Source organism: Kwoniella dendrophila, chromosome 5, assembly GCF_036810415.1.
Source record: "Kwoniella dendrophila CBS 6074 chromosome 5, complete sequence".
In the NCBI taxonomy this organism is placed as follows: Eukaryota; Fungi; Basidiomycota; class Tremellomycetes; order Tremellales; family Cryptococcaceae; genus Kwoniella; species Kwoniella dendrophila.
In genome coordinates, this window is record NC_089480.1 from 543200 (window position 1) to 566859 (window position 23660).

The 23660-nt window shown below is 36.0% G+C and overlaps 8 protein-coding genes across 8 annotated transcripts; 5 read left to right on the forward strand and 3 right to left on the reverse strand.

The window, feature by feature from the left end:
• Nucleotides 1-122: 122 nt before the first annotated feature.
• On the forward strand, nucleotides 123-1319 carry L201_004045 (uncharacterized protein; the record flags this gene model as incomplete). The annotated part of the gene is made up of 3 exons (XM_066219793.1): nucleotides 123-237; nucleotides 551-1074; nucleotides 1251-1319. The coding sequence occupies 3 exons, from the start codon at nucleotides 123-125 to the stop codon at nucleotides 1317-1319; spliced, it is 708 nt and encodes a 235-aa protein (XP_066075890.1).
• Nucleotides 1320-1922: 603 nt separating this feature from the next.
• L201_004046 (uncharacterized protein) lies at nucleotides 1923-3006 on the reverse strand (the record flags this gene model as incomplete). Its single annotated transcript, XM_066219794.1, has 4 exons — nucleotides 1923-1984; nucleotides 2112-2223; nucleotides 2477-2609; nucleotides 2834-3006. The coding sequence occupies 4 exons, from the start codon at nucleotides 3004-3006 to the stop codon at nucleotides 1923-1925; spliced, it is 480 nt and encodes a 159-aa protein (XP_066075891.1).
• A 708-nt stretch (nucleotides 3007-3714) lies between these two features.
• Nucleotides 3715-7219, forward strand: L201_004047 (uncharacterized protein; the record flags this gene model as incomplete). Its single annotated transcript, XM_066219795.1, has 2 exons — nucleotides 3715-6219; nucleotides 6293-7219. 2 exons carry the CDS (start codon nucleotides 3715-3717, stop codon nucleotides 7217-7219), a joined length of 3432 nt encoding a protein of 1143 aa, XP_066075892.1.
• A 1095-nt stretch (nucleotides 7220-8314) lies between these two features.
• Nucleotides 8315-10231, forward strand: L201_004048 (ornithine-oxo-acid transaminase; the record flags this gene model as incomplete). Its single annotated transcript, XM_066219796.1, has 8 exons — nucleotides 8315-8427; nucleotides 8506-8529; nucleotides 8639-8716; nucleotides 8780-8814; nucleotides 8880-9324; nucleotides 9399-9929; nucleotides 10002-10092; nucleotides 10169-10231. The coding sequence occupies 8 exons, from the start codon at nucleotides 8315-8317 to the stop codon at nucleotides 10229-10231; spliced, it is 1380 nt and encodes a 459-aa protein (XP_066075893.1).
• Nucleotides 10232-10412: 181 nt separating this feature from the next.
• L201_004049 (uncharacterized protein) lies at nucleotides 10413-12355 on the reverse strand (the record flags this gene model as incomplete). The annotated part of the gene is made up of 8 exons (XM_066219797.1): nucleotides 10413-10575; nucleotides 10682-10823; nucleotides 10912-11041; nucleotides 11117-11290; nucleotides 11411-11531; nucleotides 11605-11940; nucleotides 12028-12127; nucleotides 12205-12355. 8 exons carry the CDS (start codon nucleotides 12353-12355, stop codon nucleotides 10413-10415), a joined length of 1317 nt encoding a protein of 438 aa, XP_066075894.1.
• A 414-nt stretch (nucleotides 12356-12769) lies between these two features.
• L201_004050 (uncharacterized protein) lies at nucleotides 12770-15426 on the forward strand (the record flags this gene model as incomplete). The annotated part of the gene is made up of 5 exons (XM_066219798.1): nucleotides 12770-13003; nucleotides 13082-13530; nucleotides 13623-13935; nucleotides 14033-15298; nucleotides 15397-15426. The coding sequence occupies 5 exons, from the start codon at nucleotides 12770-12772 to the stop codon at nucleotides 15424-15426; spliced, it is 2292 nt and encodes a 763-aa protein (XP_066075895.1).
• A 567-nt stretch (nucleotides 15427-15993) lies between these two features.
• On the forward strand, nucleotides 15994-20062 carry L201_004051 (calcium-transporting P-type ATPase, PMR1-type; the record flags this gene model as incomplete). The annotated part of the gene is made up of 10 exons (XM_066219799.1): nucleotides 15994-16752; nucleotides 16836-17088; nucleotides 17162-17214; nucleotides 17280-17583; nucleotides 17642-17715; nucleotides 17776-17920; nucleotides 17976-18137; nucleotides 18196-18470; nucleotides 18531-19667; nucleotides 19751-20062. The coding sequence occupies 10 exons, from the start codon at nucleotides 15994-15996 to the stop codon at nucleotides 20060-20062; spliced, it is 3474 nt and encodes a 1157-aa protein (XP_066075896.1).
• A 741-nt stretch (nucleotides 20063-20803) lies between these two features.
• On the reverse strand, nucleotides 20804-23090 carry L201_004052 (uncharacterized protein; the record flags this gene model as incomplete). Its single annotated transcript, XM_066219800.1, has 8 exons — nucleotides 20804-21542; nucleotides 21655-21715; nucleotides 21783-21982; nucleotides 22074-22157; nucleotides 22230-22393; nucleotides 22488-22612; nucleotides 22682-22713; nucleotides 22801-23090. The coding sequence occupies 8 exons, from the start codon at nucleotides 23088-23090 to the stop codon at nucleotides 20804-20806; spliced, it is 1695 nt and encodes a 564-aa protein (XP_066075897.1).
• Nucleotides 23091-23660: the final 570 nt, after the last annotated feature.

Genomic DNA, 23660 nt, shown 5'->3' on the forward strand with positions numbered 1-23660 from the left:
AACCTGTCAACATCTGATCCAGAGAAGATATTCGATAACTTGATTGTATACATTATATATTATAATATCTATACATATTGAGGTCCTTTCGAAACTATCTTCAATTAGACATTATAATCATCATGCTCAGCCTCATTAGACCTACCTTGATGGGGGCAACTGCCCCAATAGCATCTACTCGAATCGTTGCTCGAAATTTCAGTGGTTCTATAGTAGCTGCTAAGAAGAAGGTTATTGGTGAGTGAACGTACCTTAAGGATCAAGTAGAACAAGGTGGACGATATCGATAGTCGTCGACCAAAAAGGGTTTGAAAATCATCTGGCTTCAATGCTTTACACAGATATGAGGGACAGAATGATACCATCAATATCGCAAGATTTAACGTGTATCCTACTGGGATGTGTGTGACCCGAATCTAACGGACTATCAGATAGCCATTAGCTCTATATGTAACGAATAGCTTATTGAAGTAGAGACATATCAACCGAGCTGAAAATGGGGCGTAGAAGAAATAAGTACTAATAATTATCTTTCTTTTCTCGTGTTCAGATTCAACATTACCTGTACCACCTAAACAACCAGCATCAGCTTATACATTATTTTTTAAAGAATATGTATTAGATACATCAAACCAAAATGAAAGTGACGTTAGAAATGAACAAGGTAAATTAATAATGAAAAATTTAGCTAAAAATGCAGGTAAAAAATGGTCAACTTTAAATGATTCAGAAAAAGAATTATATGAAAATGAATCAAAAAAATTAAGAAAAAATTTTGAATCTGAATATAAAACATTTTGGAATTCAACAACAGAATCAATTAGAAAAGATATTGAATTATCAACGGGAAAAAAATTAAAACCACCTGGAGGTAAAAAATCTTATAATAAATCATTTGATCAAAATTTAGGTAATCCAGGTAAACCTTTAACAGCATATTTAGCTTTTGCAAAAGAAATTAGAGATGAAAATAAAATTGAAATTCCAAAAGATTTACAAGCAACTCAAAAAATTACTTATATAGCTAAAGAAACAAGTAAATTATGGAAAGAATTAGGTGAAGATGCTCAAAAAGTATGTCTAATCTCTTATCTCTTAATAAATCTTTAATCCTCAAATTGGATCTACAATCTGCGATCCAGAGATCGCCTGTCTTATTTAGAAGTTTTCCTTTGTTCTATATTATATCGATAGTAGTAAATTTATATAGTTCGCTGACATCATTACCCATTTTGTAACTTCCATTACAGACATACAAAGACGCTTATGCAACTGCTAAAGCAAAATGGGAAGAATGGAAACTTACTCAAAAACCTTAAGAAGAAGTTGCGCATCGAGTAATTTTTCGAACTTGAAAGTGAATTCAAGGCAGAAGAAGAAGAAGTGGGGATTGCAGGATACCCTTGTTTACATTACCCGTTTCAATAGCTTTGAAAAGTACTTCTATCGAATGAAATATTTACCTAAATATGGTGAGATTTTTGGGTTGATAAAATGGATTTTTTGGTATACCAATACAATATATAATTTTAAGTATTTGGCTTGACCCCGTAATAAGATCAATTATAAGTTTATACCACTCCCCTCTCATATGAATAGCTTATAACCACAGGAGATCAGATTTGCTTATACCATCAGTTGTACAGTAAGAATAATACACAAATTTCGAACACAACAAACAGCAACAATGCGGTGCACGTTGACCAACTTGCATATTTCTTCACGCGTTGCCACACTTGGTTTGCCAAACATTGAATTCGGGTCAAGGAATGCACATCATAATGAGCTCAAGCTAAATCTGATTTCATCCGAGATATATTGTTTTTGCATAACATTTTTTAGGTATTTCATCTATTTACAAAAGGCATTTTTTGACTTTTTAGTCTAGAGTAAGTAATATGAAAAAGTCCTAAAAGATGCATTTAATGGTGGTGACCATCACCGTGGAGAAGAGCTTCATCACCTTGGAAGTTAAGGGTGTAGACTATTAAAGAATAGAATTAATATCAGTTAAGTTAGCGATTTAAATGACAATGAATAACAAAGTCAAAGAGCTTAAACTCGAAATGGATAATCCATATTGAGAAAGATTCAAGGAGAATATAACTTACCACATCCACATTCTGGACATCGGTGGTTTTTGAGTTCGTGGTTAACGTTGAGCCAAATAGTATCGTGTGAATCGGCTGGGTAACCAGTGCAACCGACTTGTCTTTCTGGGTACTGCAAAGACGAAAAACAGTGATAAGTTTGTTATTTGACAAGGTGTATGCTTTGATCCGAAAATCAATCATCTTTCGCATGGTCAATGCACTGCACCCTGTTCCTTCCCAATACATCTCTTTTTTTCGTTGTTATCTTTATATCTATCCCTCACACCCTTCTCTCCAATAACGTTGAAATCGTCCCAAACCTCCCAGCTTTCCTTACACTACCATCACATTTATAAAGACAAATTGAAACCTTTCACACTCACCAATGAGTAAACAGCAATAGGATCGTTAACAGTACCTAATCTAGTAACTTCAAGTGGTTTCATGTCGAAAACATCAACACCTTCAAGTTTACCGAGAAGTTCGAATCTTTCAATACCGGTTGCTTGAGCTTCACTATTTGGTGTTATGGAGTTATATCAAAGTTGATTATTGAGATATACGTAAAGTGCAAATACGAGATGTGAGGTGAATAGCAATATTGAATGGAAAAACAATATTATATCAGTATCTATTCGCATGTTACGACAAAAGTCCTTTTGTATTTCTTCATTATCCTTCTAATGATGATAAAATAGCATTCTCTCTACTTCATCTTTTCCGTTGCACTCGATACTCACTCGGATGGAACTTCACCAGCTTTAGCACCTGGACCAAGTAATTGAGGTGGACCACCATGACCAGCTAATTTTGATAATGAGACTGAGAAAGATCTAATTGGTTGTTTTGAAACGACCACAGGTCTTCTAAGTGCTGGTGAGATAGCTTTGAATGATCTTAATACAGAGGCCATTTTGGTTGAGAATTGAGTGGTGAGTAGGTTAAGATGTATGTATGATAGGATATATATAGATATATATATATATATATATATAAAGATATTGAATTCAAATATGCAAAGCTCAGAGCACCACTTGGCTATTCGCAACAAAGCTAGCAAGTAAGCATACCTGAATATGTTGAAGCAATAAACTTGCTAACGTGGTTTCTTGCTTAAAGTTTACGCAAATAGGAGCATGAGAATTATACTCTTCTTACCATCTCCGCGTTCTACCGAATTCCTATAATCTCCTTTAACACAACCTATGTATACAACCAAAATTAGTTCCGCGGAATTTATCAATGTGGCAATTTGTTATGGTGTCGAGCCTTGAACCGTGCGTGACTTTGTGTAAGAGTAGCACGCGTCATGAGTTGAAATATAATGAAACATTACAGAAACTCAATCTTTGATCATCATCGACTACTCAAGAGTACGTTTAACTACAGTCAACCTTATTGTATCTCTTCATCAGATATATGATATAATTTACTAATATATCACCAACTATCACTGGAAGCGACAGATTGACTCTTCTCAGTATACAGCAGATAGTCTCTCATGTCAAGTCAACATTATCGGTATACAACCCGCTAGGACGCGGTAGGTTATAAGACCGCATTGATCACAAGGTATTTATAGAACAAGTTTCAAGGTCAATTCTCTCTTTTTTCTTTCAAGATGTCACGTCCAACGCCAATATCATCATATCAACCAGACCCAAATGGATGGATCAACACGGCAACATCTTCTTCTTCTTCATCATCAGCACGTAAATCAAGTCAAAGACCATTAATCGCATTTAATCACGGTATAGCTACACCTTTGAGTTCAGGATTCAAGAAATCATTATCAAATGTCAACAATGGTGTAGGAGGGGGACCTGGACCTACATCATCTTTGAATATGAGAAAGAGGTTATATGAGAATGATAAAACACCTACTTCTTCAACACTAAATAAACAAAGTAAAGATAGTAAACAAGGTAATTTGAATGGATTTTTACAAAATACCCCTTCTTCAAACCATGGTCCAAAATTTAACAATAGAAGTAAATTGGGGAAGAAAGATAACAATGATGTAAACAATGAAAGTAGAATACCCTTACATGATAGATCTGCCAGTAGTCCAATACCTCCTTTAACGAAAAATGGTTTAATATTTGGTGGCGGTAATGGTAACAAGAAGAAAGATACGATAACAAAAGGCAGTAAATTGAAAATATATCAAGATGATTTTTGGGGATCTGGTTCTGAAAATGATGAAAGTGAAGGGGAAGAAGAAGATCTATCAAATAAGAAGATGGCTAGGACGATGAAAACTACTTTGTCATCAAATACCAGTCAGAGGAAGAAAGAAAAAGAGAAAGAACAAAAGGATAGCTCTGTAGCAGTGGGACATTCCAACAAAAAACGAGAAAGACTTCGGGTATCGTCAATCTCACCTATTAAACGCAAGATATCGGATATACAAGAAGTATCACCACAGAAATTATCACAAAGATTGAAAACACCACCTATCTCTCTACCTCCACCTGCACATTCAACTAGATCGCACGATAAACTACCAACAACAACAACAACTCAGCAACTTACTGTACCATCGGCTTTAACGAATACTATAAATAGGAAATCATCATATTCACCTTCTCTACCGCCACTAACCCCTTCGTCATCACTTGAAACAGAAGCTACTCAACCTCGTGAACCTTCTTTATCACCCGGTCCATATGATCGTTTACCAATAAATAACCAATCACATCAAACTCCTTTACCTCCTCCAAATCGTCAAAAGGGCAATACTCCGAAAGATTCATCTTCGTCACCTCCACCACCAATTACACCTGTACCAGAATATATACTACATAACCATAAACAGATATGTGGTAGAAACCCATCACAATTAGCTGCCATACCTTCACCTTGGAGGAAAAGGACTAAGCCCCAACTAAAACCAGATGAACAGGATCATAATGATGGTGGTGAACCCGTTGGAGATTTGATTGGATCACAAAGCAAGAAAAGGAAAGTGAATAGTAGAGAAGGAGATATGAGTAAAAGGAAAGACGATATCGATAGAAGGGTCTGGAATAAAGGACATCAGGAAAGGCATAAAACTCCACCTCCTTCTTCACCAAACGTAACCAGTTGCATCATCCGGAGAGAGAAACAGAAAAATTTAGTTGAATTATCTTCTTCTTCTAATCCTTCTTCCGATCCTGTACCACCAGAAGATCAGCATAATGACAACAATGAAAACAATTTTATTGATGATCTACCTACTTCTGATCCGTCAATAATCGAAACTCCTTCCAAAAAGAAAGACATTGCTAGTCCCAAATCGATCAGAAAAGCTTTAACGCCTATCAAGTCTAATTTGTTATCCAGATGTACGATAAGCTCTTCAAATATAGGTAGAAACAGGAAATCACCTAAGAAATCACCTTTAACTACACCTCGTAGGAGGAAGATTGGAACACAAGTGGTTGTATCACCTTTACCTAGAACATCAATAATGCAAAGAGACCGAAGTTCTCAAAGAGAAATGGAGCTTGAAAGGGAAAGATCCATATCACCTTCACCTGTTAAAGCTAGCTCAAAAGCTTTTCCTAGATTATCTGGATCTCCTTTATCATCACCTACAAAATTTGAAAATCGTCAACATCCAACTAAATCACCTAAACCTCTACACCACGATCATCAATCAATTCCAAGGACACCTGAAAAAGCTAGCCCCAAGAAACATTATCAAATCACACCGCCTAAATCTTCCAATAAGAGACCAAAATTATCAGAAAGACAAGAAACCTTGTTTGTTTTGCCTGATCCACCAATCCAACCTAATTTCTCAAGTTCGTTACCACGTAGCAAAGACACGGGTCCGAGAGAATGGAAAGTAGCTGAAATGGAACCTGAAACTTTGCTAGATTGGGGCTTAGAATCAGACGATAATGATGATCAAGCTGTAGAGGGGCATGAAGATGGAGAGTTTATTGATCGGCAACCATATCCAGATGAGATTCACGACGGTCCACTTGAGATGCCATCACCTGAATTGGCACCCGAAAGGACAGGAAGACGTCAGTCAAGTCAGTTCCCAGAACCACCCTTGTTCAGTCCACATGAATCTCCGTTGCAAGCTCCCGAGGAACGACCAAGTCTCGAAAATAAATGGTCAAGTAAGAGTGTAAGTCCATCATACGGTTGTTGTTGGTCTAGAATGAGAAACAACTAAGCTGATGACATAAACGATCTTTTAGATCGAACCGACTGCACTTTCACAAGATTTCCCCAGATTGATCTCATCTTCACCTTCGCTTGGGAAAAAGGAATCACCAATATCATCTTCTTCTCCGCCACGACCTGCTCCAGCTGATATTGCACAAGATAATGAACAAAATAAGGCGAATCCCGCTCATACCACACCACGGGCAAGTTCGTCTGTAACGGGTAAATCAAAGTGGGATCATTTACAAAGGGGTATACTTTCAACTCATACTCCTACATCTTCAACTTCATCTGGAGCTGTCAAAGGTAAAGAGGGGAGACATACTCCACCAACTTCACAAAAGGGATCAAAGAGAAAAGCTCGTTCTTCTTCAGATCAGAACGAACAAAGTAAACTTGCCTCGTTTGGGTTTTTCAATGATAAACCAAACAAAAAGCTAAAGCGGGATTTTGAAAATAAATGGGAAGATGAAGATGATTTACAAATACCTGAAGATGAAGATGGAGATAGAGATGAACGAAATTGTATTTTATCCAATCGGATTACTCAAGATAATCAAGGAAATAAGAAATTGGGTAAAGTACCTAATGCACCATATCATCCATCTTTAAGACCTGCTGGTATAAGAGAATTAGAAAGAAGAACGAGATTAGATGATAAATCTGTTAGTGAAGAAGGAATGAAAAAATCAAATTTTAAAACACCCCCATTGAACCGTAAATCATTAGCTTTACCGAAAATAAATGGTGACAATGCTGCTGAAGAAGTAGAAGTGGAGGAAGAGGAATCACCATCACTTTTTGATAATAATAATAATTACAATAGCAAAAATGATAGTCATTCAAGTAGTTCACAATCTGATTTATCATCATCAACATTTCAAACTCCAGGTTCAACAAAAGAATGGTGGGATAAGTTAGGTGATAGAAGAACTAGTGAATTTGGTACGATGGAATAGGGATACAAGTCACAACATGATTCATTAAGATAGCCTGATAGTCAAAATCACGATCTGTATATACACAATATGCTACCTAACGCAAGAAGATTTGTTGTTTGTTGGAATTATAATTTATATCATACTCAATGCTACATGTACGAGTATATATCTTCTTATTGACTCATTTACTAGCTAACAGCCGAAGTACATACCAGGCTATGGAATGTATGTCAAGCGCCTGTTTCCTATCTTATCTGTATCAAAGCGCCTATATTCGTTTGTTAAAACAATTGAAGGCATTGAGGGGATGTGCCTTCAACTCGAGCCTGTTGTAACCTTGTCATCTTGCCTGGTGATACCTGCCTGTTACACTCCAGCATGCATTCTGTACAGCAAGTAGTGGATATCTGAATATTCAGCGTGAAATTATCTGTACAGTACGGGTCACGAGTACCAATACCAATACCAATACCAATACCAATGACCTGTTTACGGAATTGCCGCTAGAGTTTGTACGCTACGAAAGCGCTTCGCTTGGCAACTAGATTATTATTGAATATAATGGAGAAAACGCGGGTCACCATAATAAGCTTTGTTACGTAAATATAGATATGGTATGATGTAAGAGGGTTATTAGATCCGGGTAAAGATGAGATGAGATGTTTTGAGGATGCGGCTACGGTTAACAAGTTGAACAAGAAAAAAAAGTTAACTGACTTTTTGATAGGTATATATCTATCTATCTATCTAGTTAGCGAAGACAATCTCTTTACTTACTTTACATCATCCATAACTTGTTCTGCACTATTAAAAAAGAGCTCAATAATCAAATAAATCGTCATTTACAACGATATTATAACACATTATTATTGTTGTAAGTGTTTTAAAATCGTTGATCATTTGAACTGGTCGGTCTGCTCGAATATCTCGGAAACGATTATTTGAATTGACGCCTGAACTTTATCTCACTCCTTTGTCCTCTTTGAAATACTTTATAGATTTTCAGATATATAAGAGCTCATTCATAGAGATCATATCTGATTAAAACAAAGTAACAAATCAATTCGAATTTCTATTCATATTTCATTCATAAGTAATAAACTACCAACGACAATGTCACCAGTAGCTACAAACACTACAAACGTATCTGCTCCTGCTCAACCAGTAGGAGGTAAAGCAAAATATTCAACTAAAGAAATTATAAATCTTGAACATGAATATTCAGCGTAAGTATCTCTTTTTTCCTCCTCAAGGTATTCTAGCTACAATGGAAATATCAGACTGATCATTCTTATTTCGCTTAGACACAACTATCACCCATTACCTGTGTAAGTTATCTTTGAAGTTGTCAAGATCCTGAGGCATTGAGGAGATTGTTGACCCCCCTTTGAGGTTAATTTCGCAAATTGCTGATCATGGATGATTCTATTCTTATAGCTGTTTCGAACGAGGAGAAGGTGCTCATGTATGGGATCCAGAGGGTAATGAATACCTTGATTTCTTGGCTGCCTATTCGTGAGTGAATTTTGGCTTTATCTATTGATATCTTATACTGATGTATGAATGATTCACTCGTAGAGCTGTTAACCAAGGTCACTGTCACCCGGATATTTGTGAGTATTCACATCTTGAAATCCTTCTGAAACTGAACATTCACGCTAACATCAATTCAATGCAGTAAACACACTAATAACACAAGCATCTAAACTCACATTATCATCAAGAGCATTTTATTCATCAAATTTAGGACCATTTGCTAAAAAAATAACTGAAATGTTTGGATTTGATATGGTATTACCTATGAATACAGGTGCAGAAGCAGTTGAAACAGCTATTAAATTAGCAAGAAAATGGGGTTACGAAAAGAAAGGAATTAAAGAAGGTAAAGCAAAAGTTTTAAGTGTTGATGGAAATTTTCATGGTAGAACAATTGGTATAATTTCAATGTCAACTGATCCAGAATCAAGAAATGGTTTTGGTCCCTTTTTAGATAATGTTGGTCCACAATGGGAACATACAGGTTTAATCAGATATAATCATCCGGAAGATTTAGAAAAAACTTTAGAAAAATACGGTGAAGAAGTTGCTGCCTTTTTAGTTGAACCTATTCAAGGTGAAGCTGGGTGAGTTTTCTTACTAGAAGACATGTCTTTAGGTGAATATGAGACTTACTTTTGTTCCTTATTACTCAAAACAGTATCTACGTACCAGATGATGGATACCTTGCCAAGATCCACGAAATCTGTAAAAAACACAATGTTCTATTAATTTGTGATGAAATTCAAACAGGATTAGCAAGAACAGGAAAAATGTTATGTTATGAATGGGATAACATTAAACCTGATATGGTAATTTTAGGTAAAGCATTATCTGGAGGAATGTATCCCGTTTCATGTGTAATGGCAAATAAAGAAATTATGTTATGTATTAAACCTGGAGAACATGGTTCAACATATGGTGGTAATCCTTTAGGATGTGCAGTAGCAATGACTGCCTTAGACGTATTGGTAAAAGAAAATTTAGTTGAAAGATCTCAGAAATTAGGTGAAATCTTTAGATCAGAATTGAAAAAAATAAATTCACCATTCATCAAAATTATTAGAGGTAGAGGTTTATTCAACGGTGTAGTTATAGATGAAAAAGTTTCTAAAAAAGGTAGAACTGCTTGGCAATTATGTTTATTGATGAAATCTAAAGGTTTATTGGCTAAACCAACTCATGTTAACATGTAAGATAAATCTTTTCTTTTCTTTATGAAGAAAGATTCCGTACTGATAATACTTGCACTTCATTAAATTAGTATCCGATTCGCTCCTCCTCTTGTAATTTCTGAAGAAGATGTTTACAAAGCTACTAGAATTATCGCTGAATCTTTAGAGGAATTCGATGTCGTAAGTATCTAGAGTCTTTCCGCCAAGTCGGTCATAATCAAGGCAAATCGCTAATATCAGCTTCTATAATCGATAGATTGACAAGATCCCCGGAGATGAAGGAGAAGAACACGATACCGTTATTGAACTTGAAGATTAGGTTAAGCATGTATAATAGGATACGCCGGATATAGTACGCATTGTTGAGAAAGACAAAGAATGGTTTTCATTGCAACTTGTAGTTTCATGCATTGTGATTTTGTGATGATTCACCAAAGCTTCGGCTTCATCATATGCGAGTCAAGTTATCTTTGTATGCATGTGAAAAAGACCCACTACCTCTATTGTGTTTTCCTTTCCACTGTTTTGACATTACGTCTATTAGGTCCAAAGAAGAATAATCCACCTAAAATCAAAATATGTCCAAACATCAATAAACTTGAGGAAATCGGTGTTGCAGGTGTAATTTCCCATGCGAACTCAATGATACACCAAATGAAAACGCTAAAATGGGATATCGGTGACATAAGAAATTAGCATTCAAGGTACTATTATTAACAGAGTCATCCGAGGTATATTCAAGAGTATAATGAGTTTGACTTAAACTCACCCTAAAGGTAAATTACCCCATGATCCACCAGAATAAAGTAAGAATGGTAATTGATGGAAATACCATGATTGAAATTGATAATGTAATGATCTAGCAAATAATATACCTATTAAATTGGAAGTGAATAATGTTAAAGGGATATCTGAATTATCGAATATCAAGTTTCGCATATCAGCTCATTATCAACCTTTACGATATATCAGATTTTATAATGATTTTGACAAACTAACGATACGAAGGTAATTGACCTTTGATTACAGCTGGATTTGACCATTTGGTTAAACCATTTTTTAGTACTGTTAATGTCCCACCAGGTATAGGTGACCATTTGAAAGCAGCGAATAGTACAATGATACCCAACTATCAATCGACATAGGTTCATCAGCATTTCACAAAACGTCTAACAGGAATGCCAAATCAACATGCTAAACTTACATGTCCAGCTAGAAGTAAAATAGCTCTTTCCCTACTCAAGAAAAGCTTTTCATCTATAAATCTCCAATTTACAGTCCATTCATACAAGAATTGTCGGGAGAAATCAAATGCTGAAGTGAAATATGATTTTGCAAGGTATGTGGAAGAGAGGAAATAAGGTGATGGAAGTAATACCTAATTAGTAATGCAAATTTCGTCAGTCTTAACGGGGCACAAATGATAAGTGTCAAATGGATGTGGAAATATATAGATACTATATGTATTTGAGGAAGAAGATTTATACTTTTGACTCACTTGTATAGCCGAGATCAATACTATACCTTCAATTGTGCCATATAATCCCCTATATTGGAATAGCAACACCAATAAACCAGGTAAAAAAAGTAAGATGTTCATTTTAACACCTAATGCTAAACTGTTAACAGTAGTAGATGAATGGAAATAATCAACTAAATTTCACTCAATTAGGCGAGAACGAAGTAGCTCACCTGAATAAAGTACAACCTATTCTCCAACCGTAATTACCACCAATCATCATAAATACTACACTAAGATAAAAAATCATCATAGCTATAGGATCATTAAATAATCTTAATAGGTAGATTGAATGTGATCTTTTTGATAAGACTAAAGGTATAAGTAAAATCTGAGGATACCTGTTGGTGATCGAGTTGGATTTTCCAGATGAATAGTTTATTATAGATACTAGTAGTAAAGTAATCAAGTAAAAACCTAAGAAAATGTATTGTGCTGGTCTTATATCTTCGATTGATGGTAGATATTTATAAAATGCTGTATATATGTAAAGATGTAATGCTGGATATCTATCGATATCGAAAATTGGTGAGCTTTAGACTCTGCGAGTTACTGGAAATCACTTCCATACGTGAAAGTTAAGAGGGATAACTCACACTAAAGGTCCGGTTTCACCTTCTATCCTAGAATAGTCTCTTTCCCCATTTATGAACATTTCAACTTGTTGCATATAAGCAGGCCAATCGATCTTCGTATCTATCATCGGTCGTTCATTGGGGTCAGTCTCACTCATGCATTTGAATGCCGTTTGAAATCAAGAGAGATCAACTTACAAGGTATTTTCCATATTATCAATATCCCCAATAAAGCTTCACCAAGTAAGAGTAAAGTTACAAATGGCCAATACCATTTTCTATCGAATAATATCGCTCGAACAAGGTTGATTCCTTTCGAGACTATGCTGTCGTTCTTGAAAGACGACATCCTTCTTGTAGCTACCACCGACTGCGAGTGACAATTGATCCAGTTTGTGTAAATATCAAGTCAGAGATATGTGAATTGAATGAGGAGACACGGGCAAACCACAGCGAGGAGACATGACGGTATATCCTGTTTCCGTCGGAAGCACCCTCATGATCATCTATATATAATGATATAATGCTCGGCTTGGCGTCTATAGCGCTCGGATGATCCGGAATAACATGATCACTTTGTTCAATATATGTATATGTTTTTGAGTATCTATATCTATACAAACATATACAAAGGATGTGATCATACACAGCTTCTTCGTGTTACCTGTCCCAATGTAGTACTCTGTATTACTGCACTAGATCAATTGGATTATCTTTGTTATCTATCATAAATGAATGATTCAGCTTCAATGACCGAAAGATCATGACCAACTCGACAGCTAGTAATGATAGTACCCTCGTTCGTTTCATCGACAAGTTCAAGAAGCGTTTTAGCAGGGAAGTGGACAAGGAGACCAACGTAGCTAAGAATGAAGCTGCCATTGGAAAGAAAGAGATCACTCCTATAGGTAGATTACTTGCTCAGGAGGAATACACTACGCTAGCGGAAAATGTTTTACTTTACTTGGATACCCAAAGTCTGGTTAGATGTGCATCAGTATGTACCCTTTCTTTAGGCATACCTCCAAGGAAAATTAAGGCTGAAATCTCTAATTTTGTTATGGTTTATTTATAGGTCTGTAAACAATTAAATCAAATCATATCCAACTCTTCAATTATACAACTTAAATTACGTTACGTGTATCATCAACATCCCTTACCTACATTTAATGATGAATATTCAACGACAAAATCAGAATTACAAAATATAAGCTCAACAGAAAGGAATATACATAATCTATCTCCTGAATCAGCCATTTCATTTCCAGTTGATATTGGCTTATGGTCAATGTTATACCAAAATAAATTGTTTACTGGATTCGCAGGTACTTCTGAATTTGCAAATTCTCTTGTGATGAAACCTCCAGATCATTGGACAATGTATAATCTTCCCAGCAACAATAAAGATCAAGATAAAGATAAGCCTAGTATGCTAGAGAAAGCTATATATGCACCTTATGACGAAGATGTAACGAATAGAATAGTAGTTCCAAAATATGATTTAATGGCTTATATAACTAAAACGTGAGTTTTCCAAACCTCAACAGGTATTGAAACTCATTGCGGAGGACGAAGTAAAGTTGTAATGTGGCTAATCTTGCAAATACAATTTGTAGACCAACTGCTGAACTCGATCTCCTAAACCCTCATACCGATTCAATCCGAATATCTTTTTATCGCTTGAACCCTCATGACAACGATAATTCGCCAAGTTCCACGTCCACTCCCACTGAATGGGAACCAATACCTCATCCAGATGCAAAACATCCCTATCTGGATATAGGTTCTTTCCCACAAGAAGAAGATTATTCTGTAGGCATGATTGCCACTGGATCTAGGGATACTTTACTTTTCTTTGTCGGTAGGAACAATGGTCCACCTTATTCATGGACTGGTATTTTGGATTGGCGTAAAGGTCTATTCTGCGGCGTAAGTCAATTCTGGCAACCGTTTTGTCATACATTTGCAGGCAATCTACGAAACACTCAGCTATACTAGTTGATTACTGAATTGACTGAATATATAGGGTATTTCTACACCTGGTCGGATATTTGAGATTGGTTATCTGGATGAAAATACACTTATAAGTTGTTCAGCTGAAATATTAGCTCAAGAAATACCTGTAGGAATGATAGAGAAATATTTTACAGCAAAACCAGTGAATCAACCTTGTTTCATGCTATGGAATGCCATAGCGGACAACGATAACTCACTCGATCCAGATATGATAAGATGGCGATATAATAAAATACCAAAATGTGATTTGCTTTCAGCTTTTGTAATACCTACATCAAAATCTAGAAGATACACAGCTGTAAGAAAAGGTGCAGAAGAATGTCTCTTTGTCATGAATTATGCCGAGATCAAATCACGTTGTACATTCATCCCTAACCTTGATCAATGTAATGATCCATCAATGAATCCTGTGAAATCATCACATTCACATAGCAAATCAAGATTTGTGAATGATAATGATTATTATGAAGAAGGAGGTATAATAGGTATAAATATAATTGGTGAAATCTGGACCAATAGTAACCCAACTTCTTTACAAGAATACGTTTACGTTAATATCATATTAGATTCTAAAGGGATTTTATCCGTTTTGAAAAAAGGAAAACAAAATCAAATGGAACCTGAATGTTTACATTATCATTCATGGAGAAAATATTCAATGATTTGGTATGATTATTCATATGAAAATAGATTTTTTGATATTTCAGGTTGGAAATCTGTTTCGATTGAATTTGGTCAAACCCCTTTAGTTGCTCAAATACAACTTGGGAAAAGCAAAAATAAAAATACAATCATAAAAAAAGGTAAAATAAATATAAGGGATTTTCATCCTAAATCAATTATGAAACAAACTAGATTGTTAAATCAAGTTAATACTTCATCATTTCATGAATTACCTATTGGTACAATAAATTCATTATATCAATATCATTCTGAATTTGAATTTGAACCTGAACAAGATGGAAATTTACCTGTTCATAGTACTAGTAGTACTGGTAATGATAGTTTAACGAGTAATCAATCTTTATATCATACTTTACCTGAATTAACAGGGGATGAAAGTTCAGTACGTATAAAACCAGATTCTCCATCTCGTTATGTGGTTTTATCAAAAGATGTGAATAATGATATACCTAAACATGAAAAAGAACATTTATCATATACGGAAATTTCTGGTGAAATTGAAATTGATATGGAATTAGATGATACTAATAATGGTAAAGAAAAGCCAATTCAATTCTTTTATTGGGATGGTAAGAGAATTTTGATACATCAAGTAAGTTGCCAACCTTTCATTCGTCATCCATCAGCTCTACCTCTAAGGTCAAAGTATTGAGAGAGCACGTAGCTAATATAATATCATTGCCAAAAAAGAGCGGAAGAATCGACCTTATCTCGTTTTAGGGACTTTTTGCTCGCCCAAATCGGCCCATTTGGTCTCGACCTTGCAAATTTTGTTCCTACAGTATCTCTTGTACAGCTTGAAGACTGTACATTATACATTATCACATATATAGCTTGGCGACTTATAGGCTGGTTCTATTCACATGGGATATCGTATTCTGCACAGTATATGAAGGTTTGCTTCACAGTCATATGCAGCGATGAGCTTGTATGTTACCACAATAAGAGTACTCTATCTCAATAACCGAACAATTCATCGGTTAGATCTAAGGAAGCAAAAAGCAAAAGTGAACAGTGACGCGCCACGATACCACGATGCATCTAATGAGCGGGACCATGCATACTCTATACTTTGATATTTACATACGCTCAGCTCAGCCTTTTGAGGTCTATACTTCTTATACAATCAATCCTATTCATCATCATCCTGTCAAGAGCTCGTATCGTTTTAGCTGTCCGGGAAAGATTAGGGCTGTTCTGCGATTATTAGACAAGGAGTTGTAGCTCAATTCAATCTAGAACGGTTGATCTTAGACACATTCACTTCCTCGCTTTTCGCCTAAAATCATGGCCTCCATTTTACGTCCACAATCTTCTGGATCATTGAAAAGAAGATCACCACCACCTTCAAGATCAGAATCACCAAAACCCAGCTCAAATATAATGTCTTTACCACCTATCAATAATGGTGGTGCATCAGCTTCATCATATGGATTACCTGGAAGAGGATCATCAAATCCGATATCAAGAAATGGTGGTGGATATGGTAATATTGGATTAGGACAAAGTGGTGTTGGTAATAACAGCAGAGACGATGATTATGATCCTACACTGGGTGGATTGGTTGATGAACCTGGAAGTATGTTATCTGATTCACCTACTAGTGGAAGTGGAACTGGAAATGGTGGATATGCATATTCAACTACTTTAAGAAGACAAGTTTCAGTTACAGAAGGATTTCCACATTTTCCACACTCTTCTCATCATCATCATTCACCTAGAACAAATACAACATCATTAAGAAAAGATTCATTAACAAATAACAATAACAATAATTCATTAGCTTCTTCCCCATATAGAAGTACACATTTCCCTTTATCAAATGGTGGTAGTAGTGGTGATGGTGGAGGATTATATTACGAAGATCAAGATCAAAGTTTAGAATATGAGGAAAGCTATTTAAATAAAGTTATTGGAATAGGTAAGAAGATAATGGGTAAAAAAGATTATGAAGAATTGAAACAAGAAGAAGAAAATAAAAGACAACAAACTGAAAGAAGACAAAGAGAAACTCCAAGTTCAATATTTGCACATAAAACTATTGATGTAAGTCTTTCGATGGTTTTAAATGATTTTAAATATATATATCAATACTAATCCAGTTGAAATGTCCATAAATATCAATTTAGGAAACGATACAAATGTTATCTTCACACCCGACTCAAGGTTTGCCGACATCATCTTTATCAGCTTTATTAGCAAGATATGGTCCAAATGAATTCGAATTACCACCTGAAGATCCATTATTCCTTAAATTCGCTAAACAAATTTATGAAAATCCTTTGATATTATTGTTACTTGGAAGTAGTGTAGTTAGTGCTTTAATGGGAAATTATGATGATGCTGCTTGTGTAGTTGTAGCTGTAGGAATCGTTTTGACTGGTAAGTTTTAAACACCTATCATAAATCCGTATTGTGCATCCAATCAAAAGGAAGAGAGCTAAATTCGATATAGTCGGTTTTGTGCAAGAGCAAAGATCAGAGAAATCATTAGAAGCTCTAAACAAGGTGAGCTATATAATGTCACAACTCTTTTTACAAAGATTCAAGCTAATCGAATATCTTCAAATCAGCTCGTACCGCATTACTGTCATCTTATAAGAAATGGACATCCCCTTACACCACTTGCCAATACACTTCTACCAGGTGACTTGGTAACTTTCACTGTTGGTGATCGAATTCCAGCAGATATTAGATTGATTTCTGCTGTATCATTAGAAATTGATGAATCTGCTTTAACAGGAGAAACTAGACCTGCAAGGAAAAATATAGAGATTTGTGAAAGAGGTGAAGGTGAAGATACACATGGTGAAGGTGGTGGTAAAGCTTTAGGGGAAAGACATTGCATGGCTTTTATGGGTACTTTAGTTAGAAGTGGTAAGTCAAATCCGTATCAACACGGAATTCGTGAAATCACCTGACATATATGATACAGGGCACGGATCAGGTATAGTAGTTGGAACTGGAAAAGATACAGAATTTGGTGTAATCTTCTCAATGATGCAAGATGTAAGTTAGGCATTTCGTTCCTCAGTCGGGTTTAGCTGATCTTTGACCACTTCGGTACAGGTTGAGGAGAAACGAACACCGTTACAACTGGATATGGATGATTTGGCTAAACAGCTTTCAATCTTCTCTTTTGGTGTCATCGGTGTAATCTTCCTTATTGGTGTACTGCAGAAACGAGATTGGTTGGAAATGTTCACGATAGGAGGTAAGCTTTTCTTCCACCCTAATACCACTGGAAATTCAGCTCATGAATATCATAGTCTCCCTTGCTGTTGCTGCGATCCCTGAGGGTCTTCCGATCGTCACTACAGTCACTCTCGCTTTAGGTGTATTGAGAATGTCCAAGCGAAAGGCCATTGTCAAAAAACTGCATAGTGTGGAAGCATTAGGCAGTGTGAGCGTAATCTGTTCAGACAAAACAGGTAAGCTACGATTTCCGGATTTAGGTCAAATACATTCAACTGACAGTGACTGATTTAGGTACATTAACGAAAAATGAGATGACCGTCACACATATGTATGCTGTTGATGATATTGTCGATCTTGGACCGCTTCTCGACGTAACGTCTCCTTTTGGACCAAAGCGACCTGATCAACCTGAACTAGCTCACTCTCAGGCTTTGAAGAAGACCGCCTTGGTTGGAAGTATATGTAATAATGCATTCAAGAATGAACAGGGAGTCAATGTCGGCCAAGCAACGGAAGTAGCGTTATTAAACGTGCTACCGGTAATTGGCGCAGATGACCAAAGAAAGGTAAGCTGAACTGTCTGCTGAATAGAATGGCGACCGCTAATCCTGTTCGCAAAAATGCAGAACTTTACACGCAAAAACGAAACACCTTTCAGCTCCGAAACTAAATTCATGAGTGTCACTGGATCGCTAAATGGAGGATCGGATATGGTCTACCTTAAAGGAGCAGTCGAGCAAGTCATTCAAAAATGTCGATATTACTATGTCACCGATTCTTCCACCCCATCGCTTGACCCTACGACGCAGAAGACTATTCTTGACAGAGCCACCGAGATCTCGTCCAGAGGGTTAAGGGTTATTGCAATGGCTTATGGATTCGCCAAGGGAGACGGAAATGATCTAGTCTTTGTTGGATTTCAAGCTATGATGGATCCACCACGAAAAGGCGTATCTCATGCTATTTCATCCTTGCACAGTGCCGGCGTTCAAGTGGTTATGATCACTGGAGATGCTGAACCAACCGCTTTAGCAATAGCAAGACAATTAGGATTGAAGGTGAATCTCTCTTCAGGAAGTCATGGTGAATCTATTGCTGGAGCATCAAGTTGTATGTTAGGAAGTCAAGTGGATCAATTAACAGAAAGAGAATTGATTGAGAGGGTACCTAGCGTATCAGTCTATGCAAGAACTACACCAAGGCATAAAATGGCTATAGTCAAAGCATGGCAAATGCGTGGAGCAGTAGTAGCAATGACTGGTGATGGAGTGAATGATTCACCTGCATTAAAAATGGCCGATATTGGAATATCGATGGGAAAAAGTGGTACAGATGTAGCTAAAGAAGCTGCAGATGTTATATTAGTTGATGATGATTTTTCATCAATTTTACCTGCTGTTGAAGAAGGTAAATCGATTTTTTACAATATTCAAAATTTCCTAAGTTTTCAATTATCAACTGCAGTTGCTGCTTTATCATTAATCACATTATCAACTTTATTCAAATTATCAAATCCATTAAACGCAATGCAAATTCTATTCATAAACATTCTAATGGATGGTCCACCTGCACAAGCTTTAGGTGTTGATCCAATAAATAAACAAGTAATGAAAAAACCACCAAGAAAGAAAAATGAACATGTTTTAAATAGAAGAATAATTTATAGAGTCGCTTTTTCAGCTACAATGATTGTTTTAGGTACTTTATATATCTATTTAAAAGAAATCAGTGATGGTAGTATGAGTAAAAGGGATCAAACTATGGTGAGTTCTGATCGTGGGAACGGAAAGAGGTCCAGAAGGAGATTAACCTAATTCTAATTTCGATTTGTGACGGTTTATTATAGTCATTTACAGGATTCGTTTTCTTAGATTTAGTTTCAGCAATACAAAATAGAGGATTAACATGTAAAATCACAAAGAATAAAATGTTATTTTTAACAATATCAATTAGTTTTTTAGTTCAATTATTATTAATTTATTTACCTTTATTACAATCTATATTTCAAACTGAATCTTTATCTTTAAGAGATTTATTTACATTAATTTTAATTGCTTCAACAAGTTTTGGTTTACATGAATTAAGAAGATGGTATGAAAAGAATCTAAATAGGAATGAAATTTTAGAAGATCAAGGTGGATTAAATAGGTTAGTGTAGATTAAGGTGGTTTATTGCAAATGATCAAAATATATATATATATATATATATATATCGATATTTGTGGATAGAATACATAGTTGGAATTTAAAGGTCATCAATCACAGGTAGAATAACCGAAGAAAAGATCAGAAATCCAAATGATGAGTCGGTTTATATCATGTGTTAGATAGGGTAAAGGAGTGAAGATTATACATCAAAAAGAAGATAGTAGAGACGAGAAATCGGCGATGATAATCGTGATGTATTTGACTGTCACAGAGATTGTCGAATACCATCATACATACTGTTTGTTTCTACGTAGATGCTATATACGATTTAATGCCAGCGATCACGAATGCTCAATGCTTCATATCGCGCTTTATCATTTCACTTTATTCATGCAACTCGTAAAAACAACAACGTCGAGGTGAATGAAGGCGGTCGGGGTGTCTAATTGAAAATCTCTAGTTAACGCATTGATTCACTAAAACACCTCAACACCTTGGATCTGAAACACCCAAGATAAGGAAAAGGTCATCTGTGCGTTGCTGATTGTGATGAACCCCATGTCATGTTTCAAGGTATTTTGTGAACAGTGAATAAACACGATTCTCGAAAAAGATACATAGATACGGGAAACAAATATACGGAACGAAAGAAGCTCTATAAAAATATGGTCAAGCACGTGGCGCTACAACCCAAACATTGCCTAACAAAATCGTTGTACCAACGAAATAATTCAAAGTTTTTTTTTGTTGTCTATAAGTGGGGAAGTGAAATATCGAGAACCTTCGTTCTCTGTACACAGAGGTAAGCGATTATGATATTATCGATAAACTTTAATCTAGTATATCCGTTAACGCTTCTTTTCGTGATCGGCCCCTTTTTCTCTACGCTGATTTTAATCTTTGAAAGGGCAGGTTGAGTTGGAGAATTATTACCTGTTGCGTATTCATCTTTTTCACCTAAATCTTTATTTTGACCTAAAGCAATTTCTTTCGCTTTTGCTTCTTCTGCATCTGCGATATCAGCGGGAATTTGACCTGGTGTAGTATTGACTAACATTAAAATAGTTGGAATTGCTGCACCCATTAAAACAAAAGTAACGATAAAACCAATTAAAGGTGAAGTTTTTGTTCTTGTATTCATTGCAAAAGCAATTGCTGAACCAACACATTCTATTGATCTAAATCCTGCACCATTTCTGACATTTGATTGTGCATCTTTACCAAATGATGATAATAACCAATACATATATGATTGTGATGATGGTCCAGTTGTTTGAACAAAGAAATATGGTAAAAATGATTTAGCATATAATGAATCATCCCAATCAATTTTACCTGGATTGTGTTTCTTGAATTTAACTTGCATTATAATGGTCCAAATGTAAACACCTAAATTCAAAACAACGATTAAGATTAAACCTAATTGGGCTCTTCTTCTTTGTGAAAGTCTTTTAGAATCTAATAAGAAACCAAGACCGAAACATCCGACACTGGCGGTACAAGAATAGCGTCAATCAGCAAAATTCATTAAAGACGACTTGCCCAAAAAGTTAAGATGATTTCACACTTCCACATGGTGAAGGAAAACCTTCCGATACTTACATACAGAAAAAGGGTGAAATTAAAGAAGATAACGCTCTAGCTCTAACGGAGAAGTATGTACCTGGAAAATAACAAAGATTGTATCAGCAAAAAATGTTTAAACAGACCGGGTTTTGCGAATAACTCACCCAAGTAAGTTGAATAAGTACCGCCGTAGAAGAAAGACCAGAAAGCCCATGGAGCAGAATACAAGATGAGTTTTGATGACATGGTTTTCTTGATTAAAGCAAATTCTTTTCTTGTAGAAATTGGTTCAGCAAACCTAATTCTGGTACCATCTGATCTGATGACATTTTTAAGTGGAAGAATGAAGAAAGCGAATGGAAGGCTACAGTATAATGATTATCAGGATTAGCCTAAAAGGTCCACAACTTTTTTTGGATGAAATTCAGTCAATTACGAAAACGTATTAAGCTCACGCTAAACATTCTATAATCAAGAAAGCAATGTATGTATCAGGTGTAATACCACCTTTTTGTCCTTTGATGTGGTTTTTGGATAAACTAAACCAATAAACAAAGTGTGAGTATCGTCAGTTAGGGGTCAACTTCCTAACGATTTCATGTAAAACTCACTTGATAGCACCACCGATCAACTGTCCTAAATTTCTTGAAACAATCCATAATGCTAAGTATTTTCCACGAGCACCACTTGGAGCAATTGACATGATTGTACCCGATTCAGCAACATACCAACAACCAGTTCCAGTACCAGTGATAAAAGCACCCATAATTAAGTACTGTATACGAAAATGAGACTTCTTCGTTAGCAAAGTTCTCCCATGTGTACATGCCGATGCGATTCGAGAGATGTAATGGATCACCAAGACTTACCCATTGAGTACCAAATTTACTATTACAGTAGTATGAAGATCCCCTGATAGGGAAAGAAGCAGCACCAATAACCAAAGCCCATTGTGTACCAAGACGATTAACGATCGGTCCACCGAATAAACAAGCTTTAAATAAAGGCAAAATCACCTTGTAAGCGAAAACCTCATTATGAATGAGCTGCAAGATGTACTTACTGATGGCTAAACAGGCGTAACTGATAGAAGAACTACAATAATTTGAAAAATGGACAAACGGTCAACACTGATTCGTGGCGGATAATTGTATGTAAAGTAATTGAGGTATGTCGACTCACGCAATATTTGAAGTTTGAGGAGTAGCTAAACCACCACCACCTAAACCACCAATAGCATCACCCATAGCAGGACCACAAAAAGCTTGAATTGAAATCAAAAACATTTGTGTTAAACTATGATTCATAATTCTTTTCCATCTTGGTGTATCCCTTTGATAAGCTGCCATATCAAATTCTTCAACGTTTTTTGGGTCATCAGATAAAACTGGATTAACAGCGTTTTCATCTTTAAATCCTGCTGGTACACCTTCTTCTGCACTGTGAATTTCGATTGGTGTTTGAGCTGACATCGTGAATACTTGTGGCTTTTTTCCGATTTACTCTGCTTTTAGAGATGTCGTTTCCTTTTTTTACGCTGAAAGTGGCGGTAAGCTCTAATGTACAGTTGTGTGTCACCAACTGTTTCGCTTGACTCAGGAGTTGTACAGTTGTTGCTGACCCCTCTCAGCTTTTATATACCTACTCAAGTTTGAGTGAGTCCGTTGAAAAGCTCTGGTATGGTCTTACGGAAGAAAAACCTTCAGACCCGTTGACCTTTCTTTAGTCTTTATATACCGTCCAATGCCGCTGAGATTTATCTAGTCTTTTGACCTCGGATGTAAGTCGGAGATCACGATGGAAGTCGACATCCATGTTATACAGATATCTTATCACTTTCTCTTCATTGTCAATGTGATCACGATTCATTAGATCAATTTTACGAGGGGAATCCGCGAAATCGGAAAGAGGGCAAGACCCGGATGAAAGTCGAGCATCTTATAGAAACTCTGGAAAAGAAGAACAGTGGTAGCAAGGGGAGACAGTGCAATCTAGCGCAGATGTGGGTTCTGTTATAGTCAGGTGGTAATTTCAAAAAGTTC